General features: G+C 43.2%; 1 protein-coding gene across 1 annotated transcript; it reads left to right on the top strand.

Moving 5' to 3' along the window:
- Positions 1-12,707: 12,707 nt before the first annotated feature.
- LOC125539703 (peroxisome biogenesis protein 6) lies at positions 12,708-17,638 on the top strand. The gene is made up of 16 exons (XM_048703211.1): positions 12,708-13,055; positions 13,507-14,154; positions 14,255-14,498; positions 14,593-14,734; positions 14,880-15,063; positions 15,171-15,362; positions 15,446-15,712; positions 15,854-15,925; positions 16,057-16,143; positions 16,260-16,382; positions 16,467-16,577; positions 16,689-16,727; positions 16,820-16,941; positions 17,023-17,167; positions 17,249-17,332; positions 17,419-17,638. The coding sequence occupies exons 1-16, from the start codon at positions 12,804-12,806 to the stop codon at positions 17,506-17,508; spliced, it is 2,802 nt and encodes a 933-aa protein (XP_048559168.1). The 5' UTR covers positions 12,708-12,803; the 3' UTR covers positions 17,509-17,638.
- The last annotated feature ends 1,421 nt before the right edge of the window (positions 17,639-19,059 follow it).

Genomic DNA, 19,059 nt, shown 5'->3' with positions numbered 1-19,059 from the left:
GGCAAATTTATTCTATGGCCTGACTATATCTACCCAAGGAAGCTTCGAGCCTTCGAGCCTTGTTGTGCTAGCTGCCATTCCTCTCTCAATTTTGTTCTTTTTTGTCAATGTGCCATGACTACACACACCTGTCTCCTTCCTCGTTTTCTCCTCCCACTCTATACTTGTTCTTTTCGTTCACGCTTTGATGTCTTGTACCCATGGGGTGTGGAACATCGTTATCAACGAGGAGTAAAAACTTGGAAGATTCTGTCTTTTTTATGCATAAAGTATGCTCTTTTTTTTTGTGAGATATGCATAAAGTATGTGTTGTTGTCTTGGAAGCAACAAGAGATGAGGGGTATCTCTAGGATCAAAGAGTTGACCACAGGGAGGGTGAATATGCTACCATAATTTTAATGCTTTCTCTTTTTTTGCGGTAAATTTTTAATATTTTCTTAGCAAATTCAAGATCACTGATAAACATTTCACAAAATGTATAATTGGACGAGACACCACAAAGCAACTAGCAAGACATAGGGAAACACCAAACTAGATAACTAAGCACAAATAAGAGCGAGGATAGCAATAACCACAAGGCACCGAAACCAAGGTTAGTCCCAAATTAACTTCTTTGGAGGGGAACGAGTCTCCATTGAAGAGGCATGGGGAACACGAAATGTCATCAATGATACAAAGTCCCACCTTTCCCCCCTCCTTTGAGCCTTGGCAAACAAAGTCTGAGCTCAAGGTGCTGGAATTTAGTCTATTTTGGGCAGCCCAATAACTATTTCAGAAATTCCTAATGAATCCTAGAGGTCCACTTAGCCCATTTGTGCAAGGCAATGGATACTACTAAAGTTTAGTCTCATATTGCTAGTTTAGTGGGAGTTGGATCTCCTTATAAGGGAGGTTCTTTCCCCACTTGTACGAGCATGAGAACAAGAGGGATATCCACGCGCGCTCCTGCTCCGCCGCCCGCCTCGCCGCGCCGCGGGAATGAGCCGAGCCGATATCTAAATTTTTGCCACGTACTATGGGTATGCGAAAGGTTACACGGAAGCTGAAAAGATTTTTGCGAAAGTGGAGTTCGAATGCGAACGATGCAGCCCTTCGGCTGCTGGCTGTTCGCTTCGCCTCCGTCTCTTCGTTTCGCCTCCCGTCGCTGCCCTCTCGCCTCCTTCTCTTGGGCCTATAAAAGGGAGGTCGCTCCTCCCAGAGAGACGCACCAGAACTACTCCTTCCCTCGCCATCGGTTTCATCTCTGAGCTGCTGCTGTCTTCCTCATCCCGGCTTGCGGCATGCACTGCACGTCGGGACAGTAGGCCTCCGAGACCGCACCTTTTGAGTCATGTACGGGAGAAGGGTGATAAGGTTTTTGGGGAGCGCTCTGCGCGACTACTGGCTTCTTCATCACGGACTCCGACGACTACTTCCCCGACGACGACTTCTTCCCCGACGTCGACTACCTCAGCAACGACATGGCTGGAGAGGATGTCGACCCCAAGTCCAGTGCTTCTGCTGCTGTCCCGTATGTGTTCTTCTTCTTTCTGTCAGATGTCCTGCCACAGTTTTTCGTACTAGTACTTGCCCTACATGTGTTAGGTTCTACTCCATATATGCAACATGATCTAGTGTCTGTCCTAGATGTGTTCAGTTCAAGTTCATATATGCAGATGCTATTTACTTTTTCTCCGTCAGGTTGCATGATTTGCTTTATCGCGGCTATATTAGTCATGCTTTATCTAATATTTCTGTTAATAAAATCATTTGGTAAATTGCTCATATTTCCAACAATCCAAAAACCTTATTATAGGCAATTTACCCCGAGTGGTTTTGCTGCTTCCATGAGACCTCCTATGTTTGAGGGTATCCACTATAAGAGGTGGCGCGTAAGAGCAGTCTTATGGTTTCAAACTATGAGTTGCTATGACGCCACTCTCGGCAAACCTGAAGGAGAGCTTGATGCTCAACAGGCACAAGCTTTTCAGAAAATGGATACTCTGTTTAAGGCTGCTCTCTTGAGTGTTCTTGGTGAGAACATAGTTGATGCTTATGCGTCAATTGATAATGGAAAAGATATGTGGGATGCACTTAAGGCCAAGTTTGGGGTCTCGGATGCTGGCACTGAGCTGTACATCATGGAGCAATTCTATGATTACAGGATGACTGAAGAGCGCTCCATGATTGAGCAAGCTCATGAGATACAGTCATTTGCTAGAGAACTTGAGCACTTCGGTTGTATGCTACCGGACAAGTTTGTTGTCGGAGGTATCATCACTAAGCTTCCTCCTTCATGGAGGAACTTTGCTACCTTACTGAAGCATAAGAGACAGGAGTTTTCCTTCATGGAGGAACTAAGCTTCCTCCTTCATTGGTACTCTTGATGTGGAAGAAAAGGCGAGAGCAAAGGACACACATGCTCGAGGTATTGAGGGAGGATCTAGTACCAATCTGGTACAGAAGAAGAACTTCCAGCCCCACAAGTTCAAGAACAAGGGCAAGTTTGATGGTAAAGCAAAGTTTGATGGGAAGAATAAGGCTGTGCAACACACGAACTTCAAGAAGAAGAATGACAAGAAGAAAGGTGCTTGTCATGTGTGTGGAGATCCTGATCATTGGGCTCCTAGTTGCCCTAATCGCTATGACAAGCGTCACCCTGGGAAAGGCGGCAAGACCGCTAATGTTGTCATCGGAGACACTGACATGAAGGATGATGGGTATGGTATATTTCCTACTATTCTTTCAGTATGTCATTCTCCTGATTGGTTGATTGACACGGGTGCTAATGTGCATGTATGCAGTGATATTTCCATGTTTCCGTCTTATTAGACCGCAGGGACTTCAACCGTGCTGATGGGCAACGGTTCAAGTGCTTCTGTTCGTGGTGTTGGCACAGTCGATCTGAAGTTTACTTCGGGGAAGATCGTGCGGCTGAAGAACGTGCATTATGTCCCCTCCATCAATAAAAATCTTGTTAGCGGATCTCTTCTGTGTAGAGATGGCTACAAGCTTGTCTTTGAGTCGAATAAATTTGTAATATCCAAGTATGGAACCTTTGTTGGTAAAGGCTATGAGTCAGGAGGTCTGTTTCGTTTATCCTTATCAGACGTTTGCAATAAAGTTGTTAATCATATTTGCAACAATAGTGAATCCAATGTGTGGCATTCACGTCTTTGTCATGTTAACTTTGGTTGCATGTCGCGACTAGCGAAGTTGAACTTAATCCCTAGTTTCACCACTGTTAAGGGATCTAAGTGTCAAGTGTGTGTGCAAGCTAAGCAACCTCGTAAGTCTCACATGACTGCGGAAATGAGAAATCTTGCAACACTAGAGCTCGTACATTCAGATCTATGTGAAATGAATGGTGTGTTAACAAAAGGTGGAAAGAAATATTTCATGACGTTAATTGATGACTCCACTAGATACTGCCGTGTGTATCTTCTGAAATCTAAGGATGAGGCTTTGAACTTTTTCAAGATCTATAAAGCTAAAGTGGAAAACCAACTTGATCGAAAAATCAAGAGGCTTAGGTCTGGCCGTGGTGGAGAGTATTTTTCCAATGAATTTGATGCTTTTTGTGCGGAACATGGTATAATCCATGAGAGGATGCCTCCCTATTCACCTCAGTCAAATGGGGTGGCCGAAAGAAAGAACCGTACTCTAACAGATTTGGTTAACGCCATGTTAGACACTTCGGGTCTCTCCAAGGCATGGTGGGGGGAGGCGATATTGACTGCATGTCATGTCCTAAACCGAGTTCCCACAAAGAACAAAGAGATAACTCCATTCGAGGAATGGGAGAAGAAAAGGTTAAAACTCTCTTATCTACGAACATGGGGTTGTTTGGCGAAAGTCAATGTTCCAATTCCAAAGAAGCGGAAGCTTGGGCCAAAGACTGTGGATTGTGTTTTCCTGGGATATGCTTTTCATAGCATTGGCTATAGATTCTTGGTTGTAAAATCTGAAGTACCTGACATACATGTCGGTACGATCATGGAGTCGAATGATGCGACTTTCTTTGAAGATATATTTCCCATGAAGGATATGGCTACCTCATCTAATCAGGAGATGCCTAGTTCATCGAATCAGGAACCAGTTACAATTACCGAACCTGCCATTTCGATGGAACACTTTGAAAGTCCTGTGGAGGAGAACAATGAAGTTCCTACTAGGAGCAAGAGACAGATGACTGCAAAGTCTTTTGGTGATGATTTTCTTGTGTATCTCATAGATGACACTCCCAGTTCTATTTCAGAGGCCTATGCATCTGAAGATGCTGACTACTGGAATGAAGCGGTTCGTAGCGAGATGGATTCCATCTTGGCGAATGAAACCTGGGAGATAACTGATCGTCCTTATCGGTGCAAACCTATAGGATGCAAATGGGTATTCAAGAAGAAGCTTAGGCCTGATGGTACTATTGAAAAGTATAAGGCTCGGCTCGTGGCTAAGGGTTATACCCAAAAGGAAGGTGAAGACTTTTTTGATACTTACTCACCTGTGGCTCGACTGACCACTATTCGAGTTCTACTTTCACTAGCTGCCTCGCATGGTCTTCTCGTTCATCAAATGGATGTTAAGACTGCTTTCCTAAATGGAGAGTTGGACGAGAAAATTTATATGGAACAACCAGATGGATTTGTACTAGATGGTCAGGAAGGGAAAGTGTGCAAGTTGTTGAAGTCTTTGTACGGACTTAAGCAAGCACCCAAACAGTGGCATGAGAAGTCTGAAAGAACTTTGATAGCTACAGGCTTTGTTGTGAACGAAGCTGATAAATGTGTGTACTATCGCCATAGTGGGGGCGAGGGAGTTATCCTGTGCTTGTATGTTGATGACATACTGATTTTCGAAACAAATCTGAATGTTATTAAGGAGGTCAAGGATTTCCTATCTCGTTGTTTTGAGATGAAGGATTTAGGAGTGGCTGATGTCATTCTGAACATCAAGTTGTTGAGAGACGATGATGGTGGGATTACATTGCTTCAATCTCACTATGTGGAAAAGATCTTGAGTCGCTTTGGCTATAGTGACTGCAAGCCCTCTCCAACACCATATGATGCGAGTGTGTTACTTCGAAAGAATCAAAGAATTGCTAGAGATCAATTGAAATATTCTTAGATTATTGGCTCGCTTATGTACTTAGCAAGTGCTACAAGACCTGACATCTTTTTTGCTGTTAACAAACTGAGTCGGTTTGTCTCAAAACCAGGAGATGTGCATTAGAAAGCTCTAGAAAGAGTTTTGCGTTATTTGAAAGGCACTATAAATTATGGAACTCACTACACCGGGCATCCAAAGGTGCTTGAAGGGTATAGTGACTCAAACTGGATCTCAGATGCTAATGAGATAAAGGCCACGAGCGGTTATGTATTCACTCATGGAGGTGGCGCTGTTTCTTGGAAGTCTTGCAAGCAGACCATCTTAACAAGGTCAACAATGGAAGCAGAACTCACAGTACTAGATACAGCTACGGTTGAAGCAGATTGGCTTCGCCGGCTCTTGAATGACTTGCCGGTTGTTGAGAAACCTGTACCGGGTGTCTTTATGAACTGCGACAATAAAACTGTGATCACGAAAGTGAGCAGCTCAAAGGATAACATGAAGTCATCAAGACACGTTCAGAGAAGGTTAAAGTCTGTCAGGAAAATGAAAAACTCCGGAGTTATTGCGTTGGATTATATCCAAACGTCTAAAAATCTGGCAGATCCTTTTACTAAGGGCTATCACGTAATGTGATAGATAATGCATCGAGGGAGATGGGTACGAGACCCACAATATGAGTTGTTCACAGTGGTAACCTATTCTTTGTGATCGGAGATCCCGTGAATTAGATGTGGAAGACAAGCTGTTGGTCAACTGAGAGGAGAGTATCCTTACTATTCACAATACCACTCCATGAAGATGCAATACTCCCCTAATCTGCATGGCAGGTTTATGTATATCTTAATGTGTTCTAAGTGGCTTATTTAAGCAGAGATGTTATCCTGCAGAACATCTTTTGAAGAACACACCTATATGAGTCTGATTGTCAAACATCACAATCTATGAGAGTAGGGTTCTCTCTAGTAAACTCATGAAAGGTCACGGAGTATGACGCATAAGCTCCACCCGCGGGGAAGACCCACGGTAGCCACGTACCGGTCAAGGCTTTATGTGAAGCTAGATTCGTAGAAAACTTGCAGTTCAAGACCCAGTCCACTGTTCAAGTTGCTTACTAGTGTAGCATAGAGTTCTAGGTGGAAGTTCAACTTAACAGTCTCCACTGCAGTACCGATATATAAAACAGTGTTTTGGAACCAAAAGCAAATTTTTGTGTGCCTCTGGGATGTGGTGGGGGATTGCTGGAATTTAGTCTATTTTGGACAGCCCAATAACTATTTCAGAAATTCCTAATAAATCCTAGAGGCCCACTTAGCCCATTTGTGCAAGGCAAGGGATACTACTAAAGTTTAGTCCCACATTGCTAGTTTAGTGGGAGTTGGACCTCCTTATAAGGGAGGTTCTTTCCCCACTTGTACGAGCATGAGAACAAGAGGGATATCCACGCGTGCTCCTCCTCTGCCGTCCGCCTCGCCACGCCTCGACACGCCGCACCGCGCCGCGGGTTGCGGGAATGAGCCGAGCCGATATCTAAATTTTTGCCATGCACTATGGGTACACGGAAGCTGAAAAGATTTTTGTGAAAGTGGAGTTCGAATGCGAACCGTGCAACCCTTCGGCTGCTGGCTGTTCGCTTTGCCTCCGTCTCTTCGTTTCGCCTCCCGTCGCTTCCCACTTGCCTCCTTCTCTTGCGCCTATAAAAGGGAGGTCGCTCCTCCCAGAGAGACGCACCAGAACTACTCCTTCCCTCGCCATCCGTTCCATCTCTGAGCTGCTGCCGTCAGGTTGCATGATTTGCTTTATCGCGGCTATATTAGTCATGCTTTATCTAATATTTCTGTTAATAAAATCATTTGGTAAATTGCTCATATTTCCAACACAAGGTACGCCTTGAAGTGACCTCCAACCTTTACAAATGTTCGGGACAACAAAAAATTGGTGTCTCACCCAGTAACATCGACCCCCTAGGAGTTTCCAAACTACAGGAGTAACATGATTGAGGGACGTGGTGAAAAAAAATCTCAATTCACAAAAGCTTTATCAAAAGAGGGGTGCTTGTATCTTTAATTGGTAAGAAGTGTAAGCTTCCTTCTAAGTCCCTCGAGTAATGAAGCAAATCGGAGCAAAAGAGAGTGAGGGGGGCAAATGTGGGGGGAATGGACATGATTTAGCTCGAAGTGTTACATCTCTCCACTTGGGATAATGATTTAAATATGTAGGCCCAAAATCCACCATAAAAACAGTTCTCGGGACTCCGCACTAAAAATGAGACTCCGAGTGTACTTGTTCCAGCATGGTCAAATGGGGTCAGACCTAGGCAACATGAACGCCCCACACTTGGAGACTCCGGACACCATCCTGATACTCCAGGGTGTCGTAGACTCCGGGATTTCCCCTGGTACTCCGGCAAAGGGGATCGGACAAGGCTTTTTTTGGCCTAGACCCAAGGTAATCCTTGGATACTATGGGTCGGATTGTACATCCTGATACAATGTGTAGGGTACAATAGTCCCATTCCCATGCTCGAATGCACCCACTAATTTATCATATGCACATACCAACTAATTTATCCCCTACTGAAAAGCTAAAACCAAAAGGTTAAGATTAACAAAATCACAATATGCATCTTGATGTCCAAAGGTATGGCCATTTCATTTTAGTTTTACCCTTTATATATTTTTCGGGTATGCTATCCATTGGCATGTTGCTCACTACTAAAAAGATATTCCACTTCGTGGCAAAAAGGATGCAGAACTTGAGGTTTGATCCTATTACACAAAGATTATACTACATCCCTAACTACTCAAACAATGTATAGTCTCTCCATTACTTGTTAGTGTTAGGAGCAAACAAACACCATCATTTAGTTTTGTATGTGAGTGCATATTCCATCATTCTGGAATACATGAACTAGGAACTGGAAAGGCTAAATATTTTTCCAAAGATTTCCCCAAAGTAATATTTCCTAATATGTCTCTTAAAGGAATATTTCCCAATATCGACAACCTAAATATTTTGCCCTTTGCTTTGAATATGTGCCAAACCTTAAGATTAACCTTGCTGGGGACCAATCCTATAGACCAACAAATTAAGGGTAGTAGATTTGTTTAACTACAAACTAACCAAGTTGTTGATCACCTACTTGGTTTTTTCGCACTAATGATAGGAACTTGACATGACTGAACTAGAAATTCCTTATGAAGAAGGGGGCGAATCGTGTGGATCTATGGCGCAATAAGTGCCTCTCCTTGGGTGGCAAACTGCTACTTACTAATGTTGTGTGTCTGGTCTCCCTTTTGCATTCCATGTTGTTTTTCTTCTATCGGATGAGACTCAAAAGGCCCCCATACAAAGTTAAGGCCATTGGGGGGGGGGGGGGAGCAGTGCTAAAGCGTACATACCACATGGTGGTAGCTGAAAGAGTTTTAGGTGCTAGGGATTTATTAACACTAAACTTATGGACATTGCTCTCATGTTGAAATGAATTATACAGCTATCCCAGCATGAGCCAGGGCTTTGGGCTGACATCTCACTTTTCTTTTCTTGAAAGAGACATTATTTCCAAGAATTAGTATCATCATGTTATCCATAATTAACATCATGGAATTATTTATTTTTTCACTTAAAAATGAGATTCCATTTACCGGATGCTTCTTGGAAACATTCACGGAGCCAGTACCATGAAAATCCTAGGTTTTTTTCCAGATAAACATGATATTTGGGAATCAGTATCGCGGTATTTACATCAAATATACCATGAAGTTATTGGTTAGCCAACCTAACTAAAATTAAGTGTCGCATTTATATGATTCAAAATAGGGAAAAGTATATTTTTCGTCCCTCAATTCTCTTGAAAGTATAGAAATGGTCCCTAAACTTCAAAACCGGCAAACCATGGTCCTTCAACTTCTCAAACCGGATAACTTTCATCCCCCATACCGCTTTTTATGATTCTTGTCTGACGTGGCCACGGTTTTTGACCAAAACTTGAATGTCGCCTGGGTTTTGGCCAAAATTTGAAAGAGTTGAGTAAATAAAAACGTACAATATATAAAATAAACAAAAAGATCAAAGATGAGTTGCAGCCGCTCCAGGAATGACGCCAACCGGTCCAGTTTGAGCTTCTGCATCAGCACGAGGTGCGTGCGTGTGACCTCCAACCGCGTGCAGTAGTGATGGACACCGTGGATGATGTGTCCACGTTGCACCCGTCGCCGAAGGCGATGCAAGTGCAAAGCTGCTGGACGTAAGCCACGAGCTCAAAGTGCGCCCTGGCGAACTCGTGTTGGCTGGACCAAGAACGAGGCCCTCCTGCAGCCATGGCGGACGGTTGCTGTTAGCTGCATCGTGCCGACGGGGTGAACGGAAGCCGCTGTAGTTGGCGGCGAGCGCTGACAGCGGTTTGCGGCACGCGCACGGACTTCGCAGGCACACCACGTATGGCACAAGCTCACCACGCATGCATGCACTGATGCACACCGGCATGCCAGTAAAAATACATGCTAGTATTATGTACTACTAATAAAGTGTCAATCCAATCCCTAAGTATATATCGGTGTGGGTTTAGCTGGCTAGGGTGAGCGTGACAACGCTGGTTTGATCCCCACACCCGCAATAATTTTTTAGTGCTCCTCTTATTTCTTTTTCCAACAGCTGACAAGTGGGTCCTACACAAAACCGTGACAGCAACCATCCAAAGCGGTATTGGGGACTAAACTTAACCGGTTTGAGAAGTTCAAGGACCAAGTTTTGATGGTTTTGGAGTTGAGGGACCAATTCTATACTTCCAAAAGAATTGAGGGACAAAAAATATACTTTTCCCTAATCTTAATGCTTTCTCTTTTTTGCGGTAAATTTTTAATATTTTCTTAGCAAATTCAAGATCACTGGTAAACATTTCACAAAATGTATAATTGGACGAGACACCACAAAGCAACTAGCAAGACATACGGAAACACCAAACTAGATAACTAAGCACAAATAAGAGCGAGGATAGCAATAGCCACAAGGCACCGAGACCAAGGTTAGTCCCAAATTTACTTCTTTGGAGGGGAACGAGTCTTCATTGGAGAGGCATGGGGAACACGAAATGTCACCAATGATACAAAGTCCCACCTTTCCCCCCTCCTTTGAGCCTCGGCAAACAAAGTCTGAGCTCAAGGTACGCCTTGAAGTGACCTCCAACCTTTACAAATGTCCGGGACAACAAAAAATTGGTGTCTCACCCAGTAACATCGACCCCCTAGGAGTTTCCAAACTACAAGAGTAACAAGATCGAGGGACGTGGTGAAAAAAATTATCAATTCACAAAAGCTTTGTCAAAAGAGGGGTGCTTGTATCTTTAATTGGTAAGAAGTGTAAGCTTCCCTCTGAGTCCCTCGAGTAATGAAGCAAATCGGAGCAAAGGAGAGTGAGGGGGGCAAATATGGGGGAATGGACATGATTTAGCTCGAAGTGTTACATCTCTCCACTTGGGATAATGATTTAAATATGTAGGCCCAAAATCCACCATAAAAACAGTTCTTGGGACTCCGCACTAAAAATGAGACTCCGAGTGTACATGTTCCAGCATGGTCAAATGGGGTCAGACCTAGGCAACATGAACGCCCCGCACTTGGAGACTCCGGACACCATCCCGATACTCCAGGGTGTCGTAGACTCCGGGATTTCCCCCGGTACTTCGGCAAAGGGGATCAGACAAGGCTTTTTTTGGCCTAGACCCAAGGTAATCCTTGGATACTATGGGTCGGATTGTACATCCTGATACAATGTGTAGGATACAATAGTCCCATTCCCATGCTCGAATGCACCCACTAATGTATCATATGCACATACCAACTAATTTATCCCGTACTGAAAAGCTAAAACCAAAAGGTTAAGATTAACAAAATCACAATATGCATCTTGATGTCCAAAGGTATGGCCATTTCATTTTAGTTTTACCCTTTATATATTTTTCGGGTATGCTATCCATTGGCATGTTGCTCACTACTAAAAAGATATTCCACTTCGTGGCAAAAAGGATGCAGAACTTGAGGTTTGATCCTATTACACAAAGATTATACTACATCCCTAACTACTCAAACAATGTATAGTCTCTCCATTACTTGTTAGTGTTAGGAGCAAGCAAACACCATCATTTAGTTTTGTATGTGAGTGCATATTCCATCATTCTGGAATACATGAACTAGGAACTGGAAAGGCTAAATATTTTTCCAAAGATTTCCCCAAAGTAATATTTCCTAATATGTCTCTTAAAGGAATATTTCCCAATATCGACAACCTAAAATATTTTGCCCTTTGCTTTGAATATGTGCCAAACCTTAAGATTAACCTTGCTGGGGACCAATCCTATAGACCAACAAATTAAGGGTTGTAGATTTGTTTAACTACAAACTAACCAAGTTGTTGATCACCTACTTGGTTTTTTCGCACTAATGATAGGAACTTGACATGACTGAACTAGAAATTCCTTATGAAGAAGGGGGCGAATCGTGTGGATCTATGGCGCAATAAGTGACTCTCCTTGGGTGGCAAACTGCTACTTACTAATGTTGTGTGTCTGGTCTCCCTTTTGTATTCTATGTTGTTTTTCTTCTATCGGATGAGACTCAAAAGGCCCCCATACAAAGTTAAGGCCATTGGGGGGGGGGGGAGCAGTGCTAAAGCGTACATACCACATGGTGGTAGCTGAAAGAGTTTGAGGTGCTAGGGATTTATTAACACTAAACTTATGAACATTGCTCTCATGTTGAAATGAATTATACAGCTATCCCAGCATGAGCCAGGGCTTTGGGCTGACATCTCACTTTTCTTTTCTTGAAAGAGACATTATTTCCAAGAGTTAGTATCATCATATTATCCATAATTAACATCATGAAAATATTTATTTTTTCACTGAAAAATGAGATTCCATTTACCAGATGCTTCTTGAAAACATTCACGGAGCCAGTACCATGAAAATCTTAGTTTTTTTCCAGATAAACATGATATTTGGGAATCAGTATCGCGGTATTTACATCAGATATACCATTAAGTTATTGGTTAGCCAACCTAACTAAAATTAAGTGTCGCATTTATATGATTCAAAATATGTGGCTGAAAAGCATCCGGGCATAGGTCAGACATTAGATGGTTCATGATCTACATGTCAACTTACGTTTATCTCCACATTATAAGGTATTAAGCGTTAAATATACATGAGCAAAGTGACATCAATTTCTTTGAGACGATTAATGCAGTCACCACATAGTTACTCATATGATCACTTTACGGAAGTCATCATCATTGGCTGCTAGAGAATATAGCGTCAAAGAAATGGGAAGATCTTCGAAAACTAGCAACCATGACTTGATAGCTTGTAAATTTTAACTCTCGTTCATCATAAAATATAAAATGGCTCGATAGAGATTTTCCCTACTATTTTTCTCTAAAATAATACTCCCTCCGACGGAGGGAGTATTCTTTGTTCCTAAATAGTAGTATAAGACGTTTTGACAGTGATTTGGTTGAGTGAGATACAAGTGGAGCTCCGATGCAATCACCAGTTAATCTAACGGTAGCACACCGCCGCCACGTCTCGTCTTGGAATTTCTCCTCCGTTATTTCGTCGTGCTGATCCAAGTCAAACGGTCTCGTCCCGTCCCGTCTTCCTCCCGTCCCCGTGGGCTCTCGACTCTCTCCGCTCCCTCTCTACCTCTCCCCGGGGGGCCGCGGCCATGGTGGAGAGGCGGCCGCGGAGGAAGCCGCTGGTGCTCGCGTCGACGCAGGCGCTCCTCGACTCGCTCCCGGGGGAGCGCCGCGGGCCGGCCCCGCCGCCGCCGGAGCCGGTGCGCCTCAGGGCCGGCGTCCTCCGCTTCCCCGACCGCCCCTCCGGCCCCGGATGCGGCGGCGAGTTCGGCGACCTCGCGTCCTTCGTCGCCCTCCCCGCGTCCGCGCTCCGCCGGCTGGCCGTCGTCACCGGCACGACGGTACGTGGTCCCGTTCGAGGTCTCTCGGATCGAATTCCGGTCCAGGGGTGGGTGTCGGTTGGATGGCCGGGCTGGGGGTTCGATCACTTGGGGGATGAATTGTGAAACATCTGGTGCTTGTAGGAGGAGTGAATTTGGTCTCGTCGACTTCGGGGGTGGTCATGCTGCATGTCTGTCTGAATAATTATGGATACATTTGGTTCCAATTAATAATTGTAGATGAACTGGGTGGCGCCTGCTGATTTCTGTAGTCTGACTGAGCTGTAGTGACAAGTATACACTCAATATGTGTAGTACTACTTTGGTGCTACAGCAATGATCTCTGTGGGCACATATATGTTACTGTAACTGATATATCTCCTGTTCGTTTTTGCAATTTTCAGCACTCAAATTGGTAGATAGGAATATCTTTTGTTGAGACTAAATGTAATAAACAGCTATTAATCTGCAGGTGCTTGTCAAGAATACCGACAACAATGTTGGGAGGATTGTCAAAGCAGTAGTATTGGATCGGCCATCCCTCGATGAGTCCAAGAGAGAGCATCCTGATCCTGAACCTGTGGCCTCAACCTCTTCCTCTGATCGTGTGATGGGATTCTTACCTACTTGTTCATTTCCAGCTAACGGCTTTGCACCCTTGGATGAAGATGTTGCTTATGTTAGCCCACTTTTGGCTTTCAACCTGGGAGTGCATGTTTCCGGTCTCAAGCTTCTTATTCAGAAAGGGGAGGAACCTTTCAAGTTTTGCTCTAAAGTTTTCGAGGATGGTTCTGCTAGTAGTGGGACTGGTATTTCTCTTCACCTAGAACTTCTCCCATGCCCACAAGTGCCTAAACATGCTTTGCACTTACGGGTTTCTGTTGTGAGGATTCCTGATTGTGGTGTGCTTGCTTCCCTAAAGATAAATTCAGCCATTGGAGGAAGTGACTACCAAGATATGATAGATCAAGCTTTAAATGAACACTTCAAGTTTGATAGGTTCCTAGCAAGCGGGGATGTGTTTTGCATACATAATGACTGGAACTGTGGCATGATCTCTTGCCTAGCGTGCAATAAGGAGAATGATAGACTGCATCCTCCTAGCATGATATACTTTAAGGTAAATTACCCACTTTTCTTCATTCAGATCCTCTTAGCTTAGTTTTGCTCTCATTTTTTATCCATAAGTATTGGGTGTTAATATTGTAATTACTCACCAGGTAACCGGCATGGAACCATCAAATGAGCCGATTCTTCGTGTTAACCGTGATCAAACAGCCCTTGTCCTTGGGGGAAGTGCTTCTGCTCCAATCCCTCCCTGCAGCTTCTTTTCTGCCAATGATGATTCAGTCCCTTTGCATGGCGAAGTAGTGGAGCAGTTAGCATCCATCATCGCACCAGCATTATGTCCTTCAAACATTTTACCGAGGATCAAGTTTTCCACTTTCTTGTACGGCCCATCAGGTTACTGCACTTTAATTGTAGTCTCATTCCTTTTCACATTTTACTACTCGACTTTGAACTGAACTTTTGTTCAAATCAAATGCTGGGGTTGCAGGATGTGGAAAAAGAACGGTAGTCAAGCATGTTGCGAACCATCTTGGTATGCATGTGGTTGAGTGTTGCTGTCATGATCTGATGACATCATCAGAAAGCGGGGCATCTGCTGCACTTGTGGCTGCCTTCAAAGAAGCTCAGAAGTACTCATCTTTTTGTCCTTTGTTATCTCTACAGAAAATTAATTCCTGTTTTAGTTCGTAAACTGTTTTTTTTAGTTCGTTTTACTTTTTCCAGGCGATGGTATTTACTTTGTTTCCTTTTTTTGCCGAATATTCTTTTTTGAAGGTATTCTCCTTCTATAATACTTCTTCGCCACTTTGATGCAATTGGGAATACATCCTCCAATGAAGGCCCACAGTCTGAGCAATCTGGCATTGCAGCAAATGTTGAGTCTGTCATTAAGCAGTACACTGGACAGCGTTGGGTTGTGAAAGACTCGCTGCCAGCAAGGGATGTGATTGGAAATTCAGTAGGTCTTTGTTCCCCAAGCTTTTAGGTTTTAACAAGCCCTTAGGATATAAATTCATCTTTGTATCAACTATCAAGTACCTTATTATTGAACCTCTTTGTTTTCAGTACCTTGTGGAACCTGAATGTGTAAGCTCCGTTCAAGTTATACTAGTGGCAACTGCAGACAGTGCTGAAGGAATGCAGCAATCAATTAGGCGATGTTTCCGCCATGAGGTCAACATGAAGACTATAAATGAAGACCAGAGGAAGAACTTGATATCTGAAACACTCCATGGTGTCTCAACAGTTGCTGATGAGGTGTTTTTTGTTGTTGTTATTGAACCAGAAATGAAGTTTTATGCTTTTATTAAACTTTTGTGCTTATATGGTTTCATTTTCAGAGTATCGATGACAAGTTTGTAAAAGATATATCAGTCCAAACGTCTGGGTTCATGCCTAGGGATATACTTGCATTGGTCGCAGATGCTGGTGTGTCATTTGCGCATAAAGTTACAGTGGAGAAAAGCAGCAATGATGAGCTTGAGGATGCCCCTACCACGAGCTCTTCTACCACTCAGAAAGAAGAAAATCATTTCTGTAAAGAAGATATTTTGTCTTCCTTAGAACGGGCTAAGAAAAGGAATCGTGCTGCATTGGGTACACCAAAAGTAAAACACTAATCCCTGGCTCCCAATATCTAACATCTTCTAGATTTCAGGCCCATCTCTGTACAACCCATGAAACCATACATGTCAGCTTTAGCTTGCTTTCTGCAAGTCCTTGATTTGGTTTTCTCTTTTGTGCTATAGGTTCCTGATGTCAAATGGGAGGATGTTGGTGGGCTTGAGGAAGTGAAGAAGGTTATTCTAGATACAATTCAGGTAAATTTTACTTAATTAATCTCTGAGCTAAGATATTGCATTCTATCGATGCAAATAAGGTTTGGTTATACCAGAAGCTGGTTCATTTGGTTTGAAACTGCTAACTTGTGTTCTCTTTTGTTGGTATTCAGTTACCTCTGTTGTACAAGCACCTTTTTTCTTCTAAATTGCCAAAGCGATCAGGTGTCCTGTTATATGGACCTCCAGGCACTGGGAAGGTAGGTGTAGTGAGTTTTATACTTCTTTTGAATTTCATTCCCATTTGTCAAGAGATAGCTGTATCCAACAGCAACATGATACATGCTCACTAGGATGTTTTCTTCTGTATTCTTAGACATTACTGGCGAAAGCAGTAGCAACTGAGTGCTCATTAAACTTTCTTAGTGTAAAAGGTCCAGAACTGATAAACATGTATGTTGGAGAATCAGAGAAGAATGTCAGGGACATCTTTGAGAAGGTATATCCATCTGCACAAGCCACGTAATTGCCATGAAAATATGCACATATACTTAAGTTTTCAGTTTTTCACTGTCAATTTCAGGCTAGATCAGCACGCCCATGTGTAATTTTCTTCGATGAACTTGATTCCCTTGCTCCTGCACGAGGATCCTCTGCAGATTCTGGAGGTGTGATGGATAGAGTGGTTTCTCAGGTATAATTAACTTCATCAATGAGGTGGTGACTGGCTGTCTCAGTTTTCCCTCTTTATTTTCAATGTTAGGGTCATCTAATTCACTTTCCCCTTTTATCTCTTTATTACTAGTTGCTGGTGGAGATTGATGGGTTAAGTGATAACAGCCAGGTTATTTCCTCATTTATGATATGCCTTTTTTTAACCTATATTCTCAAGATGCAGTAACATTAAAGGAAACCATTTTCCAAATTATTCTCTAGGACCTCTTCATTATTGGGGCTACCAATAGGCCTGACCTTCTTGATTCTGCACTTCTCCGCCCTGGCCGATTTGATAAGCTTCTCTACATTGGTGTAAATACTGAAGCATCATACAGGGAAAGGTAGTCATCGGTAGTTCTTTCTTTCACCAAATTTCAGGTTCGTTTCAACTAAACTATGATCTCTCTATAATTGTTATGCAGGATACTGAAAGCACAGACTCGCAAGTACAAACTACACGAGAATGTATCTCTCTTGTCGATTGCTCAGCACTGTCCTCCAAACTTCACTGGTGCCGATATTTATGCATTATGCGCGGATGCATGGTTTCATGCTGCTAAGCGTTCCGTGAGTAGCTGTACATCCCTGCTGCCGCACATTATGTTTTTCATAGCTGCGCTCTGTCGGACTTACACGCTTTATTTGAAGGTCAAAACGCTTGAAGCTGATCCTTCGAGAAATAACGACGCCGGTGCAGAAGAAGTCATTGTCGAGACTGAAGATTTTATGACGGTAATATTCAAATCATTTTTCAGAAAGCACAATAAAAATCTCTTCGGTCGTATCTTAGGAGTTTAACTAGTTCTCATATTACGCAGGTGTTGGGTGATATCTCGCCGTCATTGTCAATGGAGGAGTTGCAAAACTATGAACAGCTGAGGCAGAAGATCGAAGGACCTACTAGATGATGTTTGCTAAGACACTTTACTAGAAAAAGTGTTCCTTTCACCTCCCAACTAATCAACTATTGCCTGAGTGTACAGCCCTCAACTTTTTTGTTTCGAGTTGAGTTGGAAATAATAAATTGTTGCCAAAGCATCCCAAGCTCCTTCCGTGAATGGCTCGATGGTTTCTCCTTGCACAATTTCACTGCATTTGACCTCGTGTTGGATGCACCTGCCAGTTAAGAATTTGCCATGTTTTCTAGTTTTACCGAGCAGGGATGTAAAACCCTGAAAAATACTGTATACTATATAACCAAATTTTGAGAAGTAGGTTGTATATATAGCTTAATAAAGTGTGATGATGTCATAAGTTCAATAAATACATTCAGGATCTACGTAAACTACAATGCAAAAGTTTCAAAGATGAAATTACAACAGTACACTACTTTACGTTTTTCCATTCCATGATAGTCCCAGTCACGTTATTCTAGCTTATTATTAAAAACCTCACTAGAATTTTTATTTGGATTGTCTACAAAATTAGTAGGACATAAGACATGGAAAAATTGTAACACAAATACAATTATATTGTTCTAACATGCCTAATCACCAGGGGAAAAAAGGTGTAGGACAAAATAAAGAGCATAATTCCTAAAAAAAAGAGAATAAGATTGATTTTTTTTAACACAGTACAAACGCAAAGCGCTCATACATACATGCATACACTCACCCCTATGAACGCATACCCTAGTCCTATGAGCACCTCCGAGAGGCATATTATCTTAAGATTTACGAAGTCATTCAACCATAGGTTGGTTCCCGAATAAGATCGATTTGATTGTTTGAAAATGCATAGGGAGTTCAAATGGGTGAGAGTTTATGTACCTCAGTTACGATGGGCGTGCCCGAGCTCTTATCGTTAGTCGAGTTAAAGCTTATGGGGTTGATATAGGTTCATGGTAATGCCGATGAGTTGCTCTGCACCATACAGCCACCCTCCTAACCATCGAACCACGTGTTGGTTCACCGAGGCAAGGGACACGAAAAATGTCTGTTTTCAGTTACGACGAACGGTGCACTCATTTCTTGACATTGTCTGTTTTCAGGTTGCTTACCGCATTGGATAAAAATATGCTAAAAGGAAATTATCTGCTCTCTGGAGCCAAATTAAGTCTCCCTCTTTTGCCGTAACTTCCTTTCTCCTCCGTCCTGATTTCCCGTGCCTTTCCTTCCTCTTTCCTCGCGAGTCGTCTACTACCATCGTGGCTCTCAACTCCTCCCGTAGTCCAGTCCACCACCGGCCGGATGCCCTAGAGCGCTGCCGCAACCGTGCCGTGCATCGTAAGCGTCATCGCCGACGCCTCCATCCCGCTGCGCGCTCCCACCCCCTCCACCAACACCCTCCGCCTCTCACGCGCGCGCGTGGCCACGATCACGCGCAGTTACCGTACGTTCTTCCTCTCCGGGACGCCGCGTTTCCGCCGCCGTCGCCACCTTGCGGTTTTGAACCAAACATTACCACCTTGGTGCGCGCGGCAGTTGCACTCATTTGCTAGAATTTTAGTATACTTCTTC

This window comes from Triticum urartu, chromosome 2, assembly GCF_003073215.2.
Source record: "Triticum urartu cultivar G1812 chromosome 2, Tu2.1, whole genome shotgun sequence".
In the NCBI taxonomy this organism is placed as follows: domain Eukaryota; kingdom Viridiplantae; phylum Streptophyta; class Magnoliopsida; order Poales; family Poaceae; genus Triticum; species Triticum urartu.
This window is presented reverse-complemented; position numbering and strand designations above follow the sequence as displayed.